Source organism: Elephantulus edwardii, unplaced genomic scaffold, assembly GCF_000299155.1.
Source record: "Elephantulus edwardii isolate Elephantulus edwardi_28Jun2011 unplaced genomic scaffold, EleEdw1.0 scaffold00441, whole genome shotgun sequence".
In the NCBI taxonomy this organism is placed as follows: Eukaryota; Metazoa; Chordata; class Mammalia; order Macroscelidea; family Macroscelididae; genus Elephantulus; species Elephantulus edwardii.
Genome location: NW_006400191.1, coordinates 474,905 through 499,278, shown reverse-complemented (window position 1 = coordinate 499,278; position 24,374 = coordinate 474,905). Strand labels below are relative to the sequence as shown.

General features: G+C 44.3%; 2 protein-coding genes across 2 annotated transcripts in view; one reads left to right on the top strand and one right to left on the bottom strand.

Annotated features, from left to right (window-relative positions):
- CCDC22 (coiled-coil domain containing 22) overlaps positions 1-15,219 on the top strand; it is a 206,151-nt gene extending 190,932 nt beyond the window's left edge. Inside the window, exons 4-17 of the mRNA XM_006902707.1 lie at positions 9,132-9,238; positions 9,375-9,441; positions 9,526-9,704; positions 11,412-11,606; positions 12,169-12,222; positions 12,322-12,441; positions 13,151-13,270; positions 13,354-13,470; positions 13,576-13,677; positions 13,758-13,865; positions 14,148-14,243; positions 14,457-14,516; positions 14,595-14,669; positions 15,106-15,219. Coding sequence (XP_006902769.1) covers positions 9,132-9,238; positions 9,375-9,441; positions 9,526-9,704; positions 11,412-11,606; positions 12,169-12,222; positions 12,322-12,441; positions 13,151-13,270; positions 13,354-13,470; positions 13,576-13,677; positions 13,758-13,865; positions 14,148-14,243; positions 14,457-14,516; positions 14,595-14,669; positions 15,106-15,219 — 1,514 coding nt within the window. The remainder of the gene's footprint in view (positions 1-9,131; positions 9,239-9,374; positions 9,442-9,525; positions 9,705-11,411; positions 11,607-12,168; positions 12,223-12,321; positions 12,442-13,150; positions 13,271-13,353; positions 13,471-13,575; positions 13,678-13,757; positions 13,866-14,147; positions 14,244-14,456; positions 14,517-14,594; positions 14,670-15,105) is intronic.
- Positions 15,220-16,374: 1,155 nt separating this feature from the next.
- FOXP3 (forkhead box P3) lies at positions 16,375-23,202 on the bottom strand. Its single transcript, XM_006902719.1, has 11 exons — positions 22,984-23,202; positions 22,379-22,483; positions 22,145-22,283; positions 21,661-21,748; positions 21,487-21,591; positions 19,913-20,000; positions 19,676-19,756; positions 19,030-19,180; positions 18,197-18,273; positions 16,705-16,806; positions 16,375-16,524 (listed from the first exon to the last, which is right to left on the bottom strand). Exons 1-11 carry the CDS (start codon positions 23,191-23,193, stop codon positions 16,375-16,377), a joined length of 1,296 nt encoding a protein of 431 aa, XP_006902781.1. The 5' UTR covers positions 23,194-23,202.
- Positions 23,203-24,374: the final 1,172 nt, after the last annotated feature.

Below are 24,374 nucleotides of genomic sequence, written 5' to 3'. Positions count from 1 at the left end.
AAGCTGCTTGCCTTCTTGTTCTGTTAGAAGATGTTTTCCTGACATTTACTCCCCTCTGGACTGCAAAGTGTTTTCCCAGGTGGGTCCAGTGGGGATGACTGACTGAACCCTGAGGCTCCATCCTCCTTTGCTTCCTTAACTGGCTGTTGTATTTCCTTTTTGTCTCTGGAACTGGGTTCAGGGTCACGTCTGAAGTAAAACTCAGTGTTAAGGTTACCTACAGAAAAGGTAGCAAATCTAGAAAGAACAGACTTGTGAGTTACAAATAGAAGGGCTTTGGGGGTGTTACTTATAGGTGTACTGGGGGAGAGGGTGGAGGAAAATTGCCTAAATAGTATTCTCTGTATACCCTAGGCAGTTTTTTCTACCTAGGGGTTGGATGGTACAATCCGAGGGCTGAGGTGCTCACCCCAAGGGCCAGATGGCAGCCCTTATGGGCTGGGCGACACACCCCCGGGGCTGGCTGGCACACTCCCTCACCGAATTCCCCCCCCCATGTCTGGACCCCGCAACTCACTGAAGACCATGTGGCCAGAGACAGTGTCCCCAATTCCGGTACCACCACCATTCCCCCCTTAACCCCCCGTAAGTGATCATACTGTAATTTGAAGTAGGTGTCACTGCCCTCCCCATTTATATGTGGAGAAGGGGACCTGAGAGTAGTGAACAGGCACCCCACCTCCCCGGTCTAAACAGTTCTTGGCAAAGGCAGACAGCAGATCAAAAGATGCAGTGCATTGAGGATATCTGCCGTCTCAGACATGCTGCCACAATTAAATGTCGTTGAGTTGTAGACAGCTCACAGATACTCTCATCAATCCATTGTACTGGTAATCTTCTCTGGCCTGCCCAGGGAAACCTCATCCTGCCACCCTGTCTCTTGCTGCTGCCATCTTGGCTCCTAGAATTCTCCCCAGAACAAGTCCACTCTGCTGTGGTGTGGCGGCTCTGCTGCACCAGCCTGGGGCGGGGGACGGTGCATACCATCCATCTCGGGTGAGGTGATCCCTAGGGTCTGGCGGTGGGAGCCTCATGGAGCTGCGGGGGCGGTGTGGGCTCGGCAGCAGAGGGCTGGAAACCGCAGGACTCACCCATTTCTCCCAGGGAATCCTTGATCTCCTGATGTTGAGCCTCAATCCACACTGAAGAGCAGTCATCAAGTGTTTAACTGTTCAATTATCAATAAACAGAGGTCTGTAGAAGGCCATGGTGGCCCTACTCCATGTGGTCTGCTGCTCCCGCAGCTCACCATGTTGTTTCTGTTGCCATCTTGGAATCCCCCAGGAGCTGGTTTTTCAATAGGGTCAATAAAATTGACAGACAATTGGCAAACTTAAGAAAAAAAAAAAGAAGATACAAATAATTTTATTAATTAATGATAGAAGTGATATCACAATAGATCTAGAAGAAATTAAATCTGTAATATCAGAATATTATGAAAAGCTATACTCTGATAAATTTGAAAACCTAGAGGAAATCATCTTTGCTCATTAGTGTTCAAGGCCTCAAACCTGTTCCTGAGATGGTTTTGAAATTCAGGCGGGATAGACTCAAGGTCAAATTTTGGTTGCTGTGGATTTGATTTCATTTTCCTCAGCTTCAGCTTGAACTTGCATATGAGTAGTTGGTGGTCTATTCCACAGTCAGCACCTGGCCTAGTTTTCCTAGCTGATATTGAGCTTCTCCAACGATTCTTTTCACAAATGTCATTGATCTGATTCTTATGCATACTATCAGATGAAATCCATGTGTATAGCCTGCATTTATGTTTTATGAAATATATTTGCAATGAATAATTTTTTGTGTGTGCAAAATTCTATCATTCTAAAATTCTATCGTTCTCCAGCTTCATTTCTGTCACCAAGTCCATGTTTTTCAACTTCTTCTCTGTTCCCAACTTTTGCATTTCAGTCACCCATTATTGTTAGTGCATCTTGATGGCATGTTTGGTGAATCTCTGACTGCAAAAGTTGGTAGAAATCTTCTATGTCCTCCTCTTCTTTTTCTCTGGTTGTTGGTGCATGTATTTGAATGATGGTGGTATTCACTATACTTCCTTATTTGTGTAAGGACATTATCCTGTAATTCACAACATTGTATTTCAAGACAGATCTAGAAATTACTTTTTAACTATGAAAGCAATTCCATTTTCCTCACCTTTTCATCTCCTGCACAGTAAATCATATGATCGTCTCGGGCTGACTCTGAGAAGAATGGGAATTATGTGAAGCCTATACTTGGACTAGGAGGCAGTCGTCAGAACAGAGCAAGGAAACACTGCATGGTTCACAATTGGGAAAGGTGTATACCAGGGATGTGTCCTCTCTCCATACTTTTTCAATCTTTATGCAGAACAGATTATCCAGGAGTCTGGGCTCTATGAGGAGAAATGTGGCATTAAGATTGGAGGTAGACTCATTAACAATCTGCATTTATGCAGATGACACAACCCTGCTTGCTGCCTTCAAGGACTGCTGCCTTCAATATGGATCGTTCCTCATAAGAATAACAATAAACATAATTCACCACATTAAGGAAGCAAATAACAGGAACCATATTATCCTAGCAATTGATGCTGAAAAGGCATTTGACAAAATCCGAAACCTCTTCCTGATTAAGACACTAAGCAAAATTGGAATAGAAGGGAATTTCCTCAACATAGTGAAAAGTGTTTATGCAAAATAAAGACCCAGTATCATTCTCAATGGAGAAAGACTAAAAGCATTCCCCCTGAGAACAGGGATCAGACAAAGATGCCCACTGTCATGACTCCTATTCACTATTGTATTAGAAGTACTTGCTAGGGCAGTGTGACAAGAGAAGAAAATAAAAGGCATCTAGATCAGAAAAGAGATAGTTAAACTGTTGCTATATGTAGATAATATGATATTGTACACAGAAAACCCCAAGGACTCAACAAAAAACCATTAGAGCTTGTGGACCAATTTAGTGGTGGCAGGATTCAAGATCAATATTAAAAAATTAGTGGGATATCTCTATAGTAACAAAGAGAATTTAGAGAAGGAAACCAGGAAAGTCATACTATTTACAATAGGTGATCACAAATTGAGATACTTGGGAATGAATCTAACTAGAAACACAAAAGATCTATACAAAGAAAACTATAGGACATTTCTGCAAGACACAATAAAAGACCTAAATAAATGGGAAAATGTGCCCTGTTCATAGATAGGAAGACTCGATATTGTGAAAATTATAATCCTACCAAAAGCAATCTACATGTTCAAACACAATCCAATACAGATACAAAATTAATTTTCAAGGAGATTGAAAGGGAAATTGTCAGGTTTATTTGGAGAGAAAAAGAGACTCTGAATAAGCAAAGCACTTCTGAAAAACAAAAATGAAGTGGGAACACTCCCTGACCTCAAAACCTACTACACAGTGGTAGTAACCAAAACAGCATGGTACTGGTACAATGACAGGCACATAGACCAATAATTGAGAACCCAGAAATGGACCTCTATATCTATGGTCAGCTGATAACCTGATAAGAAAACAAAACCTATCAAATGGGGAAATGACAGCTTCAACAAATGGTGTTGGCAGAATTGGACTGCTCCTGCAGAAAGCTGAAAAAGGATCCACATCTCATACCACACACAAAAATCAGCTCAAGGTGGATTAAATATGTGGGAGCAAGCTTAGAAAGCATAGTCTATGGTATAAAGAGACTATCAAATACAGCCAGAAATGCATAAGCTCAAGAGTATAAAATTTATGAATGGGACTTCCTAAAGATTAAATCTCCATGGTCATTAAAAACTTTTCCCAATAGGGTCAAAAGAAAACTTACAGATTGGGAAAAATCATTTGGCAATATCATCTCAGACAAAGATCTCATAAGAAAAGTTTATAAAATATTCCTGGGCCTTCAGAAATAAAAGACTGATAATCCACTTACAAAATTGACAAAAGACATGGAAAGACTTTTCACAGAGGAAAACATTCAGAGGGTCAACAGACATGTGAAGAAATGCTCAAGATCACTGGCAATAAGAGAGTTGTAAATATAAACCAGAATGAGATACCATTCATCCCAGTAGCAGTGGCAATGTTTAGCAGGGCAGCAAGCAGTAAATGTTGGAGAAGGATGTGGAGTGGTGGGAACACTCATGCACTGTTAATGGGATTGTAAAACAGTACAATCACTGTGGAAGATGGTTTGACATTTCCTCAAAAGGCTGAACATAGAAACCCTGTATGACCCAGCTATTCCACTACTAGGAATTTACCACAAAGAAAATAGAATTGAGACACAAAGGGAGATCTGTACACCAATATTCATAACAGCATTATTCACCATTACAAAAACATAGAAATAGCCCAAATGTCCAACCACAACTGAATGGATTTAGAAATTGTGGTACATTCACACAAAAGAATATTATGTAGCACTCAGGAGCAATGATTTTGAGAAATACCATGCAACTTGGGAGAGACTGAAAAGAATTATGCAGAGTGAACTAACTCAGTCTCATAAGGACAAGTACTGCATAAGACCATTATTATAAAAATATATAAAGGGTGTTGTTGTTATGTGTCATCGAATTGCTTACTACTCATAGCAACCCTGTGTAGAAGAGCCCTAAATACCATTCTATCCTGTGCTAACCTCGCTGTATGAAACACACTCATTCCCACCACTCCAGTCACAGAATCGATCCATCTCATCAAAGGTCTTCCTCTTCTTTACCGCCCTCCACTCTGCCAAATATAATGTTACTTTTCAAGGACCTGTCCCTCCTTTCAACATGCCCAAAGTATGTCAGATGAAGCTTCAGAATCCTTGATTCCAAGGAACATTGCGGCTTCACCCTCTCCAGGACAAACCTATTTGTCCTCCTAGCAGTCCATGGTATATTCAACACTCTTCTCCAGCACCACAGCTCAAAGGCATCAATTCTCTTTCTATCATCCCTTTTCACTGTCCAACTATCCAAAGCATAGTACATAATTGCAAAGACTATAGCCCGGATCAGGCGCACCTTAGTCTCCAGCCTGATGTTGTTGCTCTTCAGTACTCTTGAGAGGTCCCTCACAACTGACTTTCCCAATGCAGTTCTTCTCCTGATTTCCTGGCTGCTGTTACCAAGAGTGTTGACTGTGGAGCCAAGTAAACTAAAACTGTTAACTATCTCAATCTCTTCACCATCCATACTGATGTTGCCAATTGGCCCAGTGGTGAGAATCTTTGTTTTCTTGATGTTGAGCTTCAATCCATATTGAAGGCTGAAGTCCTTGACCTGCTGGCAGCAAGCGCTTCAGGTCTTCCTCAGTTTCAGCAAGCACGGTTGTGTCATCTGCATAACGCAAGTTGTTGATGATTCTTCCACCGATCCTGATGCTACATTCCTCCTCGTACAGCCCAGCGTCTCGGATGATCTGTTCTGCACACAGATTGAAAAGGTATGGAGACAAAATAAATCCCTGATGGACCCCCTTCTTGATTTTGAACCATGTAGTGTCTCCTTGCTCTGTTCTGACGACTGCCTCTTGGTCCAAGTATAGGTTTTGCATTAGCACAATCAAATGTTCTGGGATTCCCATTCTTCTCAGAGTCAGCCATAGCTTGTTGTGATCCACACAGTCAAAAGCCTTTGCATAGTCAATGAAGCACAGATAGACACTCTTCTGGTATTCTCTGCTTTCTGCCAAGATCTGTCTAACATTAGCTATAATATCCCTAGTACCATGGCCTCTTCTAAATCCAGCCTGCACATCTGGCAGTTCTCTGTTGACATATTGTTCCAAATGTTCTTGGATAATTTTCAGCAGAATCTTGCTTGCATGTGATATTAATGATATTGCTCAATAATTTCCACACTCTGTTGGGTCACCTTTCTTTGGAATGGGAACAAATATCGATCTTTTCCAGTCAGTTGGCCAGCTGGATGTCCTCCAGATTTCTTGGCATAACTTAGTGAGCACATCCAGGGCAGCGTCTGTTTGTTGGAATAAATCATTTGGTATGCTGTCAACTCCTGGAGCCTTGTTTTTTGCCAATTCCTTCAGAGCAACTTGAACTTCCTCCTTCATCACCATAAGCTCTTGATCAGTAGCTGGAAAACATGAGTTCAGTGAGAAAAATGAGGCTGGAGATAGAATGATAGAGTTCTGCACATCAATGATTTATTCATTGCAAATACCTTTTATAAGAAACATAAACGCCGGCTATACACATAGATCTCACCTGATAGTATGCATAGGAATCAAATCTATTACATTTGTGGAAAGACTCACTGGAGAAACTCAATATCAGCAGTGAAGACCAGGCCGGGTGCTGATTGTGGGACAGACCACCAACTACTCATATGCAAATTCAAGCCGAAGTTGAGGAAAATTATATCAAGTGCACAGGAACCAAAATTTGACCTTGAGTCTGTCCCACTAGAATTTCAAAATTATCTCAGGAACAATTTGAGGCCTTGAGCACCAATGAGCATAGACCAAATGAGCTCTGGCAGGATATCAAGAAAATCATCTATGAAGAATGCAGAATATCATTACAAAGGCTGAAGAACAAGGAAACCAAGATGGATGTCAGATGAGACTCTGAGTATTGCATTAGAGCACCGAGAAGCCAAAGCTAAAGGAAGAAATCAAAGAGCTGAACAGAAAATGTCAAAAGGCAGCTCGGGACGACAAAGCAAGATACTATAATGAAATGTGCAGAGAGCTGATTTAGAAAATCAAAAGGGCCGAACTCGCTCAGCGTTTCTTAAGCTGAAGGAGTTGAAAAATTCAAGCCACGGGTAGTAATACTTACGGATACTTTGGGTAGAATGTTAAATGATCCAGGAAGTATCAAAAGAAGATGGAAGGAGTACACACAGTCACTGTAACAGAAGGAATTGGCTGACACAGAAGAATTTCATGAGATAACATATGAGCAAGAGAGATAAAGGAAAATAACCCAGTTAAAAAATGGGCACAGGGTATGAATAGACACTTCACCAACGAAGACATTCAGATGGCAAACAAATACATGAAGAAATGTTCAAAATCCCTAGCTCTAAGAGAGATGCTAATCAAAACAACTATGAGATATCATCTTACCCCAGTAAGAATCACAAAATTTAGCAGAACAGCAAACATTAAATGCTGGCGAGGTTGTGAAGAAACTGGAACCCTTATTCACTGCTGGTGGGAGTGTAAAATGGTGCAACCCCTATGGAAGGCAAATAGAGATACCATTTGACCCAGCAATTCCACTACTAAAAATTTACCATAAAGAAACCATAACTGCCACCCATGTGTATTGTGGCTTTATTTGCAATAGCAAAGAGCTGAAAACAACCCAAGTGCCCATCAACAAATGAATGGTAAGAGAAGTTGTGGTACATTCACACAATGGAATACTATGCAGCATTGAAAAACAAGGAACTCGTGAAATATTATGCAAAATGGATGACCCTGGAGGACTTAATGAGTGAAATATCTCAGTCACAAAAAGACAAATATTGCATAGGGCTACTGTTGTAAAACGGGACTGACATCAAGGTTGAGGGAAGACAGAAAAGGAGGGAGGAATGATGTATATTACATTGAAACATTATGAGGGAGAGAACTGTTTAAAAGGGATATATGAATGGGTATTCTTGTCATTATTATAGTCCAGAGTGAAGGCTGCATAGTGGAGTGGATGGAGGGGGGAGTGGAGGGATTGCATAACAATGAAAGAGGTTTTTCTTTCTTTTCAAGGAGGAGAGTGAATTGGAGGGGGCGGTGAATAGGGAGAAAAGTGCAACAATGAATGACTGGAAACCCTAAGTCTTTGTAAACTTTCAGTAAAATTAATTTAAAAACTTAAAAAAAATAGAAGGATAACTACTAAAACATGTATGGGGACACAAGAGAGGAAGAAGTGGGAGTGGAAGAGTGAGGACCAGTAGGGGTAAAACCAGCGCGTTGCATAGTTTGGTGTGTGGAGGGAGGGGGTGAAGGAAATGGGAAGGATCTGGTGGAGATCTGAAAAAAACAGAGTAATCATGGCCAAGTTCCAATAGTGATTAATTTTATAAAACAATGCATGAGAATGATTGTGTAAAACACAATATGAATTAAGAATAGGGTAAAACACAATGTATATGAACTTTGTAAGCAAACCAATATAAAATTAAACAAAAAGAAAAAAATTGAAAAAAATCAAGGGATCTAAAATGTGTACAAGGAAAGATTATTTCAAGTTGGGAAGTAATATGGGAAATAGGTGCTTTCTTCATGTGGGGCCAAGATCTTCATAAATAAGACACAAATCTTTAAAACTATAAATTAAAAGATTAACAAATTGAAGATATAAAAGTTTAAAATTACTATAATGTAAAATAAGTCAAAATGTCAAAAACACAAATTACAAACTTGAAAAACACATTCAATTATTAAATGTAGAAAAGATTCGTATCACTAATATATAAAGAGCCCATCTACAATACAAAAGATCAAACTGTCTCCATAAAATTTGAAAATTCACACAAGAGGAAATACAAAGGCCAGGAAAAAATGCTACAAATTCAAGTCGAGAACAAGTCATAAACAAGCTGGGTCATATTAAAATGAATGACAACATCCAGTAGACTCAGGAATCGTCAGCACTCAACCACCCCTTGGTCAGAAAAAAAAAAAGAGAGAGAGAGAGCTTTCCCAGTCCTTGGAAAAGACATCATGCTAGACAATGTAAAGGGTCAGTGAAAAACGAAGGCTCTTGTGGAGATGAATTGACACAATGACTATAACAATGGACTTGAGCATGATAGAAATTTTGAGGATGGTTCATGATAAGATGAAGTTCAGATCCATTGCTATGAGTCATAGTAGACTTGAGGGCAGGTAACAACAACTTCTTTATACCCACTTGACAGTATTCTATATTTTTCCTAGTCTCTCTCCTTTCTTAAAATCATGAGTCTACAATGAGAGCAAGAGTTTATTCTGCTGCCAGGATTTCTATGTACTGGTGTCCTCAGTGCCTAGAACAATGATTCATAGCACATGGTCAGTAAATGTTTGAGAATGATGACTAGATTCATCTGTGTCTTGGAGAGGAGATGGCTAGGTTCCCAGGATATGCCTTTTTTGAGTTGCAGAGTTGTCAACTCCTACCCTCATAGGTGACTCAGCTGTTCTCCTTCGAGCTATTGGAAACCAAATCCGGGACCAGCTAGCTTTACCCTGGATCCCATCACTCCTTCGTACTTCAAACCTGGCATATATACAGGTAGGTCCCTCTAACTCCTTTCATTCTATGTCTCTGCCCTGACTTCTTTGTCTCCATGTGAATTTTCAGATATTTAACCCCCTCCCTGACATACTTCATCCTGGAGTCTTTAACTTTATCCCCCTTTCCCAACCAGGGCTCATCCTTCCAGAAACCTTTCCATGCCAGTAGGCTGATCATGCCCAAGTTGAGTTCTAGAGGTGGTGAGTGTGGGGAATGGTTGGGTAGAGGTGGACCTGGCTTCATTATGAGGGGAAAGAGCTTGCTGACTCTATGATTGATCCCAGAGGCACGAGTGTTCCAGGAAAGTCCCCTGCTGCCACCAGCCCCCACTCAGGTACCCAAGCCTGCTGGGAGAGTGGCATCCTTCCTTGAATGCCATGCCCTTCAGCTCTGCCAGCAGACGATCCAGGACCACGCAGGGGATGAGGATTGGCTCCGCCGGGCATCCCTCCTCCCACCCCAGGTACAGTTTAATGTGCCATTGTGGTACCTGTTTACTTTAGCTTCAGTTTCTCTTATAGATTCTTTGTCTCTCTCTTCTATTGTTTCTTCTCTGTGTTCCCAATCATGCTCCCTACCTGAGAGAACTGGAGTATTGAAATCAGAAACACTTTAGACCTTGGAGAAGTCAGTATCTTAGGTCGAGTTCTCTTAAGAAGCAAAACTTATGAAGCATGTGTGTGCGCGCGCACGTATAAAGAGATATTTATTTCAAGGAGATAGTTCATGAATTTATAGAGGCTGTCAAGTCCCAGATCTCTAGGAGAAAAACATCTGCTGAGGCTAATGAGTCTAAGGTTGGCAAGCAGGGGACCCTGACTTTGGAAGCTGATGGGTCCAGGTTTGGTAAGAAAGGCTGCTGGTTCAGGTCCAGCCGGATTCTGGATCCAAATTTGTCAAATGCTAGCTAGATTTTCCAAGACAGCCTATACACATATTTGATGTAAGCCATGCCCCTGAGGACTTCCACTATTATGAGTGCAGATCATATTATAACATAACTGCCTCTAATTATGCCCCATTAACATAATAAAAGTTAGGATTTATTATACTGAGAATCATGGCCACATTGACACACATTATTAACCATTATAATCAGTATCCCTTCTTACAGCCTCTGTTTCGTATTCATAAAAACTGGGTCATAATAGTACACTCCTATTAGGATAGTGGTTACAAGGAAATCACGTGCACTAAGTTCCTAATAACCAGAATCATTGGGATTGGGCACCTTCTTCTGTGTTTCTTCAACCTTCTTGTCCCCTAGACTCTCATTCTGTCTCTGAGGTTCATTTTTTCTGTTTCTGCTTTTCAGCATTATCTTTTCCTGTCACAGTCTTTCACATTCTGTGGTTTGGCTATTCTTCTTTCTCTCTGTCACCTCTTTTTCTTCTCTATACCTCTGTATCTATCTTCCTTTCCTCTCTGCCTCTTTACCTGTCTCTTCTGTTTCTGTCCATCTTTCAGGATGCCATTTGTCTCATCTTGATCTTTCTTAGAATTTATTCTAATGAATCCTATGTATCTATCATCTACCTTCAACCATAAGCATTTTGTCAGCCTTTTTTCATTTATTCCTTCTAGATTTCTTCTTTCTTTACTTTTTTAAGGCAAATTTCCAGATATCATGTCATTTCAACTCTAAAAATGTAAAAATGTATCTCTTAACTCATAGATATTATTTTTTAAATGTAATCATCAGATAATTTTGACCCCTGATAAAATTAATAGTGGTATCATCTATTACTGCATTCATAATTAGATTCCCCCATTGCTTCCAAACGGTCTCTGTTCTTATCTTTCATTCTTGCCCGACTGTTCTACTCTCTTTGATGCTGTCCCTTTCTTTGCCTAACACTTTCATTGACTATCTCTGCTCTGATCCCACATATCTTTTGTCTGATTTGGGAGCTTCCTGCTTGCTTCTTTCTCTTTTTATATCCTTTTCCAGTATGAGGAACACATGGGTAAAGATAAGTGTGGCTACAAGGAAGAGGAAATTTCTTTCTTCAGGAAGAGTTTAGAATAGAGGAACAGAAGAGTGGGTCAGGGGCCAGCCTAGGTGAGAAATGTTTTAGTTTATCTGTAGCTTTTGTAAGTTTCCTGGAGAAATCTTAGGTGTCCAGCAGGTTTGTATGCCCTTCTGTTTAACCCTGCCCTCTATTTCCAGGAGGACACACGGACACAGAGGCAGCGACTGCAGAAGCATCTGGCTGAGCACCTGCACCAAAGCTGGAGTTCACTTGGGGTCCCTCCACAAGCCCAAGATTTGGGAGAGCTATTGCAGTCCTGGAGTACTGGCACTAGAGCTAGTGCCACCAAGGACTCTCACTTCACACATTCAGAGAAGTTCCCCTTCCATCTGGTAAGTGGAGCCAATGTGGAGCTGTGGCATGCTGCCAGGAGCTAGGGCAAGTGTGAAAGATTGCCTTATGTTCTGTTACCACAGCTCTATCCATAAAGGCTCATATGTTGCCCTGGATAAGTCCTTTCCTTACTAAGAGTGGTCACTCAGAGTATTCTCTTGACTTTTCCAGACATCTCAGCAGAGAAAAGTTGGATGAGTAGTCACCTTGTAAGGGTTGTAGGGGTGCTTTTTGTCCAAATACTACCTTTACCCAGGCATTTTTGTCTGGGCATACCTTTTCTCTTTAAATGTTCACCTAGCAGGGCCTCTGTCCTCAGGGCAACTGGGCTTCAGAGATGAGATGAAAGCTATATTAGGGTCAGGGAGGACTTTATATGCAAATGCTTTAGCCTGAGGTTGCAACTAATGTATTTATCCTCATCCAGTAATGTTTGACAGTGTCAACATTAGTGGTCATGGTTATGGTGCTGCAAGAGTGCTTGGTGAGCCCAGCTGAGGCTGGGCTCTGAAGGACAGGGGTTTCCCTGACAGTTAAGATGCTTTCTTTTTACTTCCTTAGGAACCTGAGGCCCAGACAGCTGATATGCTGTCCAGCTCCCTACAGCCTGAACAGGTGAAGAGAGTGGGAATGAGGGGTCAGAGAGAAGTGTCTCAACCCTTGCTGGTTCTATCAATTTGGCCTCATCATCCTTCCACTGGCTTGTGTTTCCAGGACAATTGGGCAGCTCAGGAACAGGAGCTAGAGTCCCTTCGGAAGCAGCTGGAAGGAATGAATCACAGCATTGAAGAAGTTGAAACTAACATGAGGACACTAAGAATCAGCCTTGTGCAGGTGAGAGGGTATGGAGGGAGGGCTGCTTGGCTAGGGTAGGGCCAGAAGTAGGAACTAAAGGGGTTAGAATGACAGAGAGAGATGTTGTTGTTGTTATATGCTATTGAGTCACCTGTGACTTACGCGGCCTTAATGTACAACGGCTCTGAAGCCTGCCCTGTCCTGAGCCAGTCTCACTGAATCTGACACAACTACTCCCATTAACCCAGAGAGGTCATTAATATAGGTCTGCAGCTAGATGGATTTATTGGGGTTAGATGAGGGACTTGTGGAGAATCTTCGTGTTAAAAGAGGGGCAGTTATGCAGTACCAGAGAGACTTGCAGTTCTAGAAGCTGGTAGGTCTATAGAGGTTAAGTAGCCTGTAGGCTTCAGTCTGTGTAGGTGTCTGTAAGGATCAAGAGGAGTGTGAGGGTCTGTGAAAATCAGAGGAGTCTGTAAACGTCTGTGAGGCAAGATGAGTCTATAAGGTCAGGAGCTTGTGGGAACTTTTAAGAGAATTTTAGGGGTCATAATGGATCTGTAGAGGTTAGAGGGATCTGTGAGTGCCAGTCATTGTAAATATCTGTTAGTAGCAGAAGAGGTTCAAGGGCCTTATAGGGAATAGAAGAGTTGAGGTGTCAGAATAAACCAAGACATTCTGGCTCAGTATGCTGGTGGGATGGAGTGCGTGACTAGGCTCCTCCATTAATTTGGGGCTCATGGTGCAGGTAGAGACTGAGTGTCAGCAGAGTGAACTCAGCACTGCAGAGCAGGAACAGGCCCTGCGCCTGAGGAGTCGGGCAGTGGAGCTGTTGCCTGATGGAGTGGCCAACCTCATTAAGCTACAGGTAGTAGGGCTGGGACTGAGCTGGGAGGATTGGGGCTGAAGGGGCCCAGAATGTGTGACATGTATTTCATCTACTCCACCCAGCTTGTGGTAGAGAGTAGTGCCCAGCGGGTCATCCACCTGGCAGATCAGTGGGAAAAGCACCGAGTCCCACTCCTTGCTGAATACCGCTACCTGCGGAAGCTACAGAATCACAGAGAGGTAGGTTGTGGAGTCCTGAGGCATAGGTGAGGTAGGTTTGGTCCTTCTGTAAGAAGTCATCTCTGTTCCCTGCTTACTGTTCTCTGGCCATGGGGTCTTGGATAGGTGGAATCATCCCGAAGGCTGGCTGAAATCCAAGAACTACACCAGAGTGTTCGAGTAGCTGCTGAAGAAGCCCGTAGGAAGGAGGAAGTCTATAAGCAGTTGGTAAGACCTGTGTAAGGACTCTGGGTGGCTGATGCTGGGTAAGGTGTTGGTTCTCAAGAGTACCTACTGTGTCTGTGTAGATGTCAGAGCTGGAGACTCTGCCCAGAGATGTGTCCCGGCTGGCCTACACCCAGAGGATCTTGGAGATTGTGGGTAACATCAGGAAGCAGAAGGAAGAGATCACTAAGGTGTGCGGCCATGCCCATGGGAGGGGTCATTTGGACAGACATGCCCAGAGGCAGATGTATTAAGCAGAGCCACACACTGGGCCTCACATTCTCTGGCAGTCAGAGCTTCATAGCCACACTCTGACACAGAATAGCTACACTTAGTCTACTCTAGCCTCCTCTGATGCAGTGACACGGTGACATAGGCCTGTCTAGTTGTGAGTGCATGTATGCACATGAGTACCCCTAGCTAGCTGGCCACCTTGTCAGACATGGACTCATGGCAACCCTTTTCTTTGCCAGATCCTGTCTGACACAAAGGAGCTTCAGAAGGAAATCAACTCCCTTTCAGGGAAACTGGATCGGACGTTTGCAGTGACTGATGAGCTAGTGTTCAAGGTATGGGGCAGACTTTTTAGAGTGCAAGAGTCAGAGTAAAACTGGGCTATTGTCTGCCCAACTGCTCCCTAGCTAGATTTGGCTTGGGCCCTGTGGGTGTGCTGGATTTGCTCTATGGAAGAAGAAGTCAGAGGTGGGAGAAGATGTAGGATGTGGAGGTAATGTATGCAAAGGTAGCCCACTGATAACATCAAGGTCCTTCTTTCTGGTCAGGATGCCAAGAAGGATGATGCTGTTCGGAAGGCCTACAAGTATTTAGCTGCCCTGCACGAGGTGAGGGGGAAGGTCTACCTGAGGATGGAAGGGGAGGGGGCATGCTGGGGTTAATTCTTCTGCTCTTACTATGTACAGAACTGCAGCCAGCTTATCCAGACCATTGAGGACACTGGCACCATCATGCGAGAGGCTCGAGATCTTGAAGAGCAGGTGAGGCCTGAGGGTGTAAAGGAACCCAAGGCAGGCATGGAATAGCTATTTGGTTAGTTTATGCTGAGAGAGGCTGTAGAATGAGACACAACCTACAGTGGAAGTCTCAGCCTTGCCTCTTAGTAGCTGAGTGGACAGGCCAGTGGCCTTTTATGAACCTCAGCTTTCTGCCACAGGCGTCCTCACACTTGCCTCAGGATAAATGACAATAGCTTCAGCTTGAATACTTCAGCAAACCCTGACATGTAGCATAGGCTGCATTAGTTAGAGGGACTGACATGTACAAAAGCCTGTTGGTGGAACAGAGCAGGCTGGTGTCTGAGGGGATTTTAAGGACTCTACAATGTGAAGGGTCCAGAGTGGCTATAAAGAAGGGAGCTGGATTTAGAAAAGAGATTTTTGGATGCTGAGGGATTGCATATTCACATTGTTTTAGATCGAGACAGAGATGGGCAAGAAGACCCTCAGCAACCTGGAGAAGATCTGTGAGGACTATCGAGCCCTCCGTCAGGAGAATGCTGGCCTCATGGGAAGAATCCTTGAGGCCTGAGGAGTCTTCAGCAGAAGTCTCCTCCCAGCCTTAGGTGGGACTTTGGAGTATTGGAGGTGGTGGCCAGTGCTTGCCCTAACTATTCCATCTATTTGCCAGAAAGTTCCTCCTGCTATAGCCTTGGACCCAGACCCTTGCCTACCTCTCTTCATGACCCTAACCCTTATCTGGACTGATTGTTCAGAATGTGTGAGCCATGCTGCAATTCAGTTGGGGAGAGGATTGTGACCTCATCCCAAATAAATGAAGGGCTCTGTCTGCAATCTAAGCTGAGGCATGGATTGGCAGTGGTGTGGGAGGCTGTCTGGTGGGACTCAAGAGACCCCCTGGAGTGCTGTATGCATATACATGGGAGAATAAGAAATTTGCAGGTGCATTCTAGTGGGCTTGGTTTTTAACTGAGCACATATGCTAGAAGCTTGTATCAGATCATGCATAACAGGTGTACATTTGTATGATTTTTTTCCCATCTTGGAAACCTTGAGGCTGTGTGTGTATGTTTTGGAGTGTGTGAGTGTGACAAGACTGTGATCATGTGAGTTTTTCAATGTGACTATATCTTTGGGGTTATTTGAGTATTAAGGCAGCTTCTTTATATTTAGGGTTTTGTTTTGAGTCCAAGTGACATTATCATAACCTTTGTGTAACTTCTCTAGCCATGGAGTGCTGTATGCATATGCATGAGAGAATAAGAAATTTGCAGGTGCATACTGAGGTGGGCTATGCGTATAATTGGTTGTGAAATCTCATTTTGGCTAGATATTATTACAGGGGCGTGGAATGGGGATTGAGGGCTTGGGCTGGGTCCCTATGAACAGCCTTGGTGCAGAGGATGTGATACAGGGGGGTAGTCCACTGGGAAGCAGGGTGCTTGGCAGAGAAGACAGTGGACAGCTCAGTTTTTGGTCCCTGTGGAAATGGCCAGAGCCTTTCACCTCTGCCTCTCTCACCCCAGTTTTGGCTTTAAGTAGAAGGACTGACATGTACAGAGGTCTGCTGGTGGTATAGAGTAGGTTGATATTTGGGGGGTGGGGATTGTAAGGGCAGGTGAAGAAACTAGAGTGGCTGAAAGTAAGTGGGGCTGTGATGAATAAGAGCTTGGAAAGGGGCTTTGGATGTCCTTTCTTTTATTCCTTGAGTATAAAAGTTTTGAGGTCAAGGGCTGGGTGTGAGTTTGGAGCACCTGCTGGGTTTCTGACTCCTCTTCTTGCGGAACTCAAACTCATCCACAGTCCACACAGCTCCCTTCTCACTCTCTACCCGCACAAAGCACTTGTGCAGGCTCAGGTTGTGGCGGATGGCATTCTGCGGAAGGAAGACCAGCAGGTCAGGGGAGGGGAAAACAAGTGGGCAGCCATCCTCTGGGTAGTCAGTCTCCTACCAACAACTGACCTCCTTTTCAACATGCCTCCTAGTCCTACCCTGCCCACACATGAGTGGGTATTTGAGGCCATCACAACCACTGCCACCTTGAGAGAAACTCACCTTCCAGGTGGCAGGGTGGTTTCTGAAGAAGGCAAACATGTGTGTGAACCAGTGGTAGATCTCATTGAGTGTCCGCTGCTTCTCAGGAGCCTCCAGGATGGCCTGAATTTTGAAGGGTGTAGGGGTAAGGTAAGCTCCCCAAAGTTAGGTGAGAAAGGCAGGGGCCTGTCCTAGATTGGCTGTAGAGAGTGAAATTGTGGGAGCAGGGGAAGATTTGGGGTAGAGATGATATGAAATGAAGGAGCAAAGACAGGATTATAGGAAGTAAAGTGTCAGTCCGAGGACTGGATCAGAAGTGGGGTGAGGCATGGGAGCAGGGAAAGTAGATTAGGTAAAGGATCAGGGGAATGGGATTAGATTAAGATTGAGGGCTGGAATCAGGTTAAAGGCCTATCATGTAGTAAGAGTTGGGCTTATATGGGTGTGAGGATTCAGGATTTGGGAAGGTTGAGAATTCAGGATTTCTTCCGGAATGGGGCCAACAATTAGGAAGGAGTAAAGGACGAGGTGAAGTTGAAGACTGGTGAAGAAATTAGTTAAGAATCAGGAGTGGGGGAATGCACCAGTAAATATAGGAGTGAGGGATGAAATTGAATAAAAAATAAATAAACTGATGTGTGGCATTAGGCCAGGAGTCAGAGGTGACTCCTGATTCTTGGTTCCAAAGTTACTGTATATTACAAGGATGTGGTTAGGATCAGGGCTAAGAGGGAAATTGTGGGATTAGGTCTCAGGTTAAGTATGGTGAAGGAAGGTCAACAAATTTGATCAATTTGGATTTAGGAACTAGATTAAGTAAAAGGTCAGTTATTATCATTGCAACTAGGTTATGGATCAGAATTAGCTTAGATTAAGGGCTCTCTATTCAGAAACAGGTGCAATGTATGGTATAGAGTAGGGATCAAATTAAGGTTCAGGTTTGACATTAGTTATGGGACTAGAATTAAAGTCTGTGCTCAAAATTCTGGGAAGGCATTAGGGCATTTCAGACAGGGGTAGGTGGATGGGAATGAGGTTAACAATTAAATTGGTTTTAAAAGGAAGGAGTTGAGGTGGGGTTTAACTGGAAGATTTATTGATGTACTAAAATATGTTGGGGCTGGGGAAATATAAAGTTAGGTTGGGGCTAAAGCTGGGGCTAAGGGGGAGACAAGGTGTTAGAGTAATTCCTGGAGTAGGTTTAGGACAAGATGCAGAGATAGGGCTAGTTCTTGGGCTATTTTGTAGGTCCAGGAAGGGGTTAAGTATCAGGATATCAAGAAAGGAATGGGTTTAGTCCTAAATTTGGCTTGCACTGGCCTGAGTAGTGGTTTAGGTTGAGGATGGGAACAAGGCTGGGATGAAGCTAGAATGAGTATCACACTTGAAACACTTCTTGGGACTCTTTGGGATTGGAGTTTGATAGGACAGGAGCCCACCAAGTAGTTAGACTGAGGTCAGGTGTTTGGTATGCAGATTCCCCACCCATTTTTATTTCTCCTGCCCTGCTTACCCATCGGATGAGAGTAGCATAAGTAAAAGGGGGCCGCATGTTGTGGAACTTGAAGTAGTCCATGTTGTGGAAGAACTCTGTCAGAGAGTGTGGAATGATGAGGCTTTATCCAGGACCTCCTAGTCTCTCATCCCCTGTGCTTTCCAATGTAGCACTCAAACTCATTGCTGTTGGGTTGGAACTGACCCATAGCTGACCCTCCAGCAGGTTTTCAGAGAGAGAACTTACATGGGAGAAGATTACCCATCTTTCTCCCTTGGAGTAGCTGGTGGATTTGAATCTCCTGCCTTTGGGTTAGCAGTGTAACTCCCTACCCTCTAAGCAACCAGAACTACAGGTCTCAAATATCCACCATTAAAATAGGCTTCAGTGAGCACAGTTACTGTTTTCTGAGAACCTGACATAAGTTTCATCACTTACTCTGCACAATTTCCACAAAACAGATTCTTCCTCAAGGTTTAAAGGAAGCAAAGTTGCTCATATACTAAAGGCATGAGGGGGTTAAGTGGGGAATCAGGATGAGATTTGAGGTCTGTGATGCTCAGGACTAGCAAGGGTTGCTAAGATTGAGTGGATTCATTAATTTATCCTGGAGAAGGAGAGTCCTTAGGAATGACTCAGTTCATTTCCTTCTTCCTGGTGACTGGATGAATTAGTTGAAGCCCTGAGTAGTTAGGCACAGATTAAAGCTTTAAAGGGAGACAAGTCTAGGACTAGACATTAGAAACCATAGGCTTTGGCTGTGGAAATCTGAGAGGAAATATTTGCAGAGATGCTTTTCTCCAAAGACTGGAGGGATTAGGGACGCTGTGTAAAGCACAGGGCATTCTTACCTGGGAATGTGCTATTTCCATGACTGCCCCAAAGGTGCCTCCTCACAGCAAATAGGCCATTGGAGGCCTCCCCAGGAGCAGACCAGGTGGCGTGGGCACTACCTGAGGTACCTGTGGCTGCAATGCAGCAGGAGTTCTTGTTGGAGGGTTCCTGGGGGGAGGGGAAACCTGGTGACATTGGGGCTTCAACTTTCTACTTTTATTGTTTTGACAAATGTCTTTAAAATCAAGGGTTCTTTTTGTCACTTTCAGTCTGACACAGAATCCCATGAACCTTGGAAGGTCACCCTAAACTTCCCTGGCTTTAGTTTTCCTCATCTATGAATTAAGGGTGATAATGATGCTGAATAAGTTAAAAGTGCTCAGAAACAGCAAGCACCCAGATTCCTGGAAATGGAACCTGTATAGCTGCATATGGCCCCAGCTAAGAAAGGCCCCCACTTTAATGTTCTATGCTGCTTTCTTGACATTTAAATAAGAAACTCCACATTTTGGGAACATAGAGTTCAGAAGGTTTATAAATGAAAGGTGATTATTTCCCAGATATGGCATGTTTGGAGCTGGAGTCAGGGATCACAGATCCCCAGGGCCTGCATGTGAGGGTAGGTTCTCCATCCCCCATATGTCTTGGTTTGCAGCCACTCACCGCAGATGGAGCTGTGGTCAGTGCCATCTTCCCAGCCAGGTGGGCCTGCATGGCACCTAGCTTCTCTTTCTCCAGTACCAGCTATAAGGATGGGCATACAAATTTGGCTTCAAGCTAACCTGTCTCTGCCACCTTTTCCCCAGCTAAGGATTTCCCTGCTCCCTCCTTTTATGCCACCCCTCCTGCTCTCATGCTGAGTGACATACATTAGTTTGCCCATCCACTTTCCAGAATCACCTGTTGTTCCAGAGATTGCACCATCTCTTTCTGGAGGAGACATTGTGCTCTGCCTTTCTCATCCAGGAGATGGTCTTCCTGGCAGTGCCTGCATAGGGAAAGATTCCATGTAGATGACCATGCAGGGCTAGCCTCATGGCTCAGTATTCAGAGATGGAGGGCCCAGATCTTCTGGGAATATATAGAGAACTGAGAATGTGCATAGAGAGTGTCAGGGCTGCTCAGCCCCTACCTTCTATCCCAGTTTCCCTCTCACTCTTGTCAACCCCTTTAACACATGTTACTTGGTACTTACAGTGTGCTAGGCCCTGAGATTGCCACTTCAGCTTTTTGGTTTGCTGAGAGTGAGCCATGTAGCATTATTGGAGAAGATGTATGTGTCAGGGGAAAGAGTTGAGGAGAGTGTAATAGTCATCATGAGGAACTCGCACTTTGGGGCTTCAGTAAAATCAGGCTCATGTGTTCACATGATAGGTGGCAGGGCCAAGGTATTGGAAATGTGGATTTTGGAGTGAGGCTTTCTGAGTTCAAAGCCCAGCTATGTCAGTAGGATGTGCCTGGTCTTGGCCAAGATACTTAATCTCTTTGGCCTCATTTGCCTTGCCTGTTAAATAGAGGTAAATATAGTATCACTCACTCACTGCCATCAAGCCAGGACCTACTCTACTCATAGCTGACACTCCAGCAGACTTCTGAGCCTATAAACCTTATAGGAAGAGACCACCCATCTTTATTCCATGAAGGGGTTGGTAGATTCAGAGAGGTATGGGCTTTAAGGTAGCATCGTAACTCCTGTTATTGTTAGGTGCCGTCAAATCAAGTACAAGTCTTAGCAACCCTATGAACAACAGGGAATCTCATACTATCCTATGCCATCCTCATTATCTCTGATACACTTGAGCAGTCACCATGTCAGTCCATCTTTTTATTTTATTTTATTTTTTTTTTTGTCAGTCCATCTTGATGGGGGTCTTCCTCTGTTTTGTTGACCCCCTCCTTCCAAGCATAATATCCTTTTCCAGTAAGAGACGAAAATTTGTCATCCTTGCCTCTAAGGAGCACTCTGGCTACACCTTTTCCAAGAATAGTATACACCTCTATTATCTTTCCTTATACAGATTAGAAAACTGAAGGCCTAGGAGGCTAAGTAAATAACTCACTAAGGTAACTTATGTAGGAGTTTCCAAGGTTACAGAGTAAATGAGTTTGATGGAGCCAGGATTGGACCTCAGTGTCTCAGCTTTTAGAGGAGCCATGGTGGCACAGTGATTAAATAAGTGGCTACTTAAATGAGTACTAGTGGGTGAACCTGCCAGCTGCTCCATCTACTTCTGTAAAGCCTGGGCAGAGTGAATGCAGAAGCTGAAGTTTCCAGGGCAGTTCTAACTGTCCTATAGGGTTGCTATGAATTGTACTTGACTGGATGGCAAGGTGCTTGATATTGGTCTCAGTGTTTACCTCCTTCATCTTACTGCCTATAACGGATGAGGCTAAAGTTGAGGCCTGCATTTCAGATATCCCCACACCTCTCAAATCAGGACACCCTTGAATGGGGGTGGGTCTGGGTTACTCACTTGAGGAAGTCCTCTGGCTCCTCAAAGACCTTCTCACATCCAGGCCACTTGCAGATGCCTTTTGCCAGAAGTGGGTAGGAACCCTGGGGTATGGCTGAAAGGGTACTAGGAAGACAGAGGGTGTCAGGGGAGCAGATAGCAGAGTGAGGGTCCTTTCCAGCCTTGTGTACTGACCTGTCCTTCCTGGATGCCTTAGGACTGGGAAAGGTGCACAGCAGCTTCGGTTCCCTGGACAACCACTCCAGGTTGGCCATGTTGATCCCTGGGAGGGAGGACAAGCCACCACTGCTGTGGGCAGGGCTCTGAAGCTTGACCCACAAAGCCTCTTGTTCTCAGCTTTCCACCCTCCTATGCCTCAAAAACTCTTTCAGGGAGCTCTGCTGTACCAAAATTCCAAGGCTTTAAATAGAGCAACATTTGCAAGTGCTAACACTTTGACTAACTTTGTAAAGACCTATAGTTCTGTGATTTTGATATTCTGCATCTTTAAAGTTCTGAGCCTGACCTTTTTTAGAGGTTGGCGTTTCCAGACTCTGAGATTTGACTGACCCTTTTTACCTTAACGACTAAAACTCAGAACAGCCTTTAACACTCATGTTCAAGGATTTAGAGTCTTAGGGGTTCTGTGAAACTGTAGGGTTGTGGGTTGTAGTGTTACCAGGTGGCAGACCAGATCGAGCCTTGAGGGAGAAGACTCCGGTAGCAGCGGTGGGAGATGGGAGGCCAATCATGGCTGGGCTTTCCAGGGGTTGCACCTGCAGCATAGAGGTCCGAGCATGGGCACCCATTGTTGAGAGCTGGGGCCATATATGAGCTTTGATTCAGCTTGCCTTAGGGCCCCCTCCCCAAATCTCACCCATCTGCTTCTCAACTTCCTCATCAGAGTCAGTACCTGATGCATGATGTGTGGTCTCTCCTGGAGGAGTGCCTGCAAGTAGGGTGAGGGGCTCAGCTGTGCTCTGGAGGGTGTCACCATGACCAGGGGCATGGTGGGCAGCTGAAAGAGGAGAAGGCAGGTGGGTGAGATGTTACCTTCATCTTCTGTTCTACATGTACTCTTAATGTCCACATGTCTTCATAGACTCTTCATCACAACCCACGTGATAAGTAACTCTGATCACCCTCATTTTACATGTGAAAAGAGGCTCAGAGAGTCTGGGTGACTTTTTCATGATCACATAGCAATAAGTAGCAGAACTGGTCAACTCTGTCGCTCCATCTCTTTGGGGTCCAGACCTCTCTCACATGAGGGTACTTGGTTGTACTTGGTTTCCTTTTCTCCTGAGACAGGGATTAGGTTGGACAAAGCCTTGAATCTCTGAGGCCTGATAAATGGGGATTTTCTTGGCTCATTGACATCTGCATAAGTCACAGACTTGTCTGGGACCCAGAAACCACTTCCTGTGCCCTAGGTGGGCCCCCTGCTCAGTGCCACAGTAAAGGTCTGCACCTGTAGGCCGAGGTACTCCACCCTGTATGTCCCATCCTGGACCTCACCTGCATCTGCGATGGTGGGAAGGGGTTCAATGATGAGGAGGAGGCATGGGCCCCACCTTGGAGGTCCCAGCCCTGGAAGATTTCCCCTGGGCCTCGGGCCTCCAACAAATCTGAGGTCTTGGGTGCAGCCCTCCAGTTGCATAAAGGCTCCAAGGGTGGACTGAGGGCCAAGGAAGGGGCCAAGGGCTTGGCTGGCCTAGAGTTGGGCATTAAGTCCTTGTTTGAAGGCAGGCTGTGGAGACAAAGAAGTTACAAATATTCTAGTGGTTGTTGTTGTTATGTGCCTTTGAGTTTTACCTGAATCATAGCAGACCCTTGAGCAGGTTTTCATTGGCAATGAATCATAGAGGAGGAGATTGTCCATCCTTCTCCCAAGGAGCAGCTGGTGGATTCAAACCATGTGCCTTTGGGATTGTAGTGTAGCTTCTTACTACTAGGCCACCAGGAAGGCCTTATATGAAATATTCAACTATCTGACTTTTATGGGCACTTCTGGTCAGAGTAGACATTGGCTGGCACATGTCCTGAAGCCCTCCCCAACTGAACCCCAGCTCTGGTTATGTGTACACATGCACTCACATATTGCTATCAGGAACATAGTACATATGTGTCTCCATATACACTCCATATGTAGACCAGCATGGGTCCAACACATTGAGCAGGGGCAGATCTGGTTTGGAAATGTCCTCCAAGGTGATAGTGGAGGAGTTGGGGTAGCCTCAGTCAGGATAGGTCTTAGTTCCTGCCTCTCCTCATCTGAGCGCTGTCTCCAAGCCTTAGTCTCAAATCTTCCCTGTATTCTCTATGAGACAGCCATATTAACTACTCAGGAGCTGTTCCAACTTCCTAAATGGAGCATTTTACTGTGACTTGGACATATCTGGCAGTAAAGGAAGGCCAAAACTCAGAATATTCATCTAGCTGCTGTGAGTGAGATAGGCTATAGAAAGGCAAGGGCAGAACCAGGGGGATTAGTGGGAAAGCCACCACAGGAGTCCAGGAAAGCAATGGCAGCGGAATAGACTAGGATGGGAGCTGTGAAGTTAGATTCTGGGTATATGTTGAAACTAGAGGTAACAGAATACGCGGGTGTCTTGGGTATTGGCGATGAGAGGGACAATCAAGGTGACTTCTAGGTTTTAGGCTAGGCACCTGGGAAAAACAGCTGACATTAACTGAAATGGGGGAAGTGGTGGGGAGCAGGTTTGGGAGGATGATTATCTTGCTGTGGACTGACATGGAGTCTGTTGTTATAAGCAAGTGAAAAATATCAAATGGACAGCTGGATAGAAGAGTCTGGAGCTCAGGGCAAGATTAGAGTGTGATTATCTCTAGAGCATGGCAGCAAGCATGGCAGTTGCCAGAAAAGGGGAGAGTTAGACTATATCTTT

What these genes read in the sequence shown, in the direction of transcription:
- FOXP3 (XM_006902719.1), bottom strand. Translation starts at nt 23,193, where the DNA reads ATGCCCAACTCTAGGCCAGCCAAGCCCTTGGCCCCTTCCTTGGCCCTC. An exon ending in AAGGCATCCAGGAAGGACAG is followed by an intron (nt 21,592 to 21,660) that starts GTCAGTACACAA and finishes CTGTCTTCCTAG; the next exon opens with TACCCTTTCAGCCATACCCC. An exon ending in TGCAATCTCTGGAACAACAG is followed by an intron (nt 19,757 to 19,912) that starts GTGATTCTGGAA and finishes CCATCCTTATAG; the next exon opens with CTGGTACTGGAGAAAGAGAA.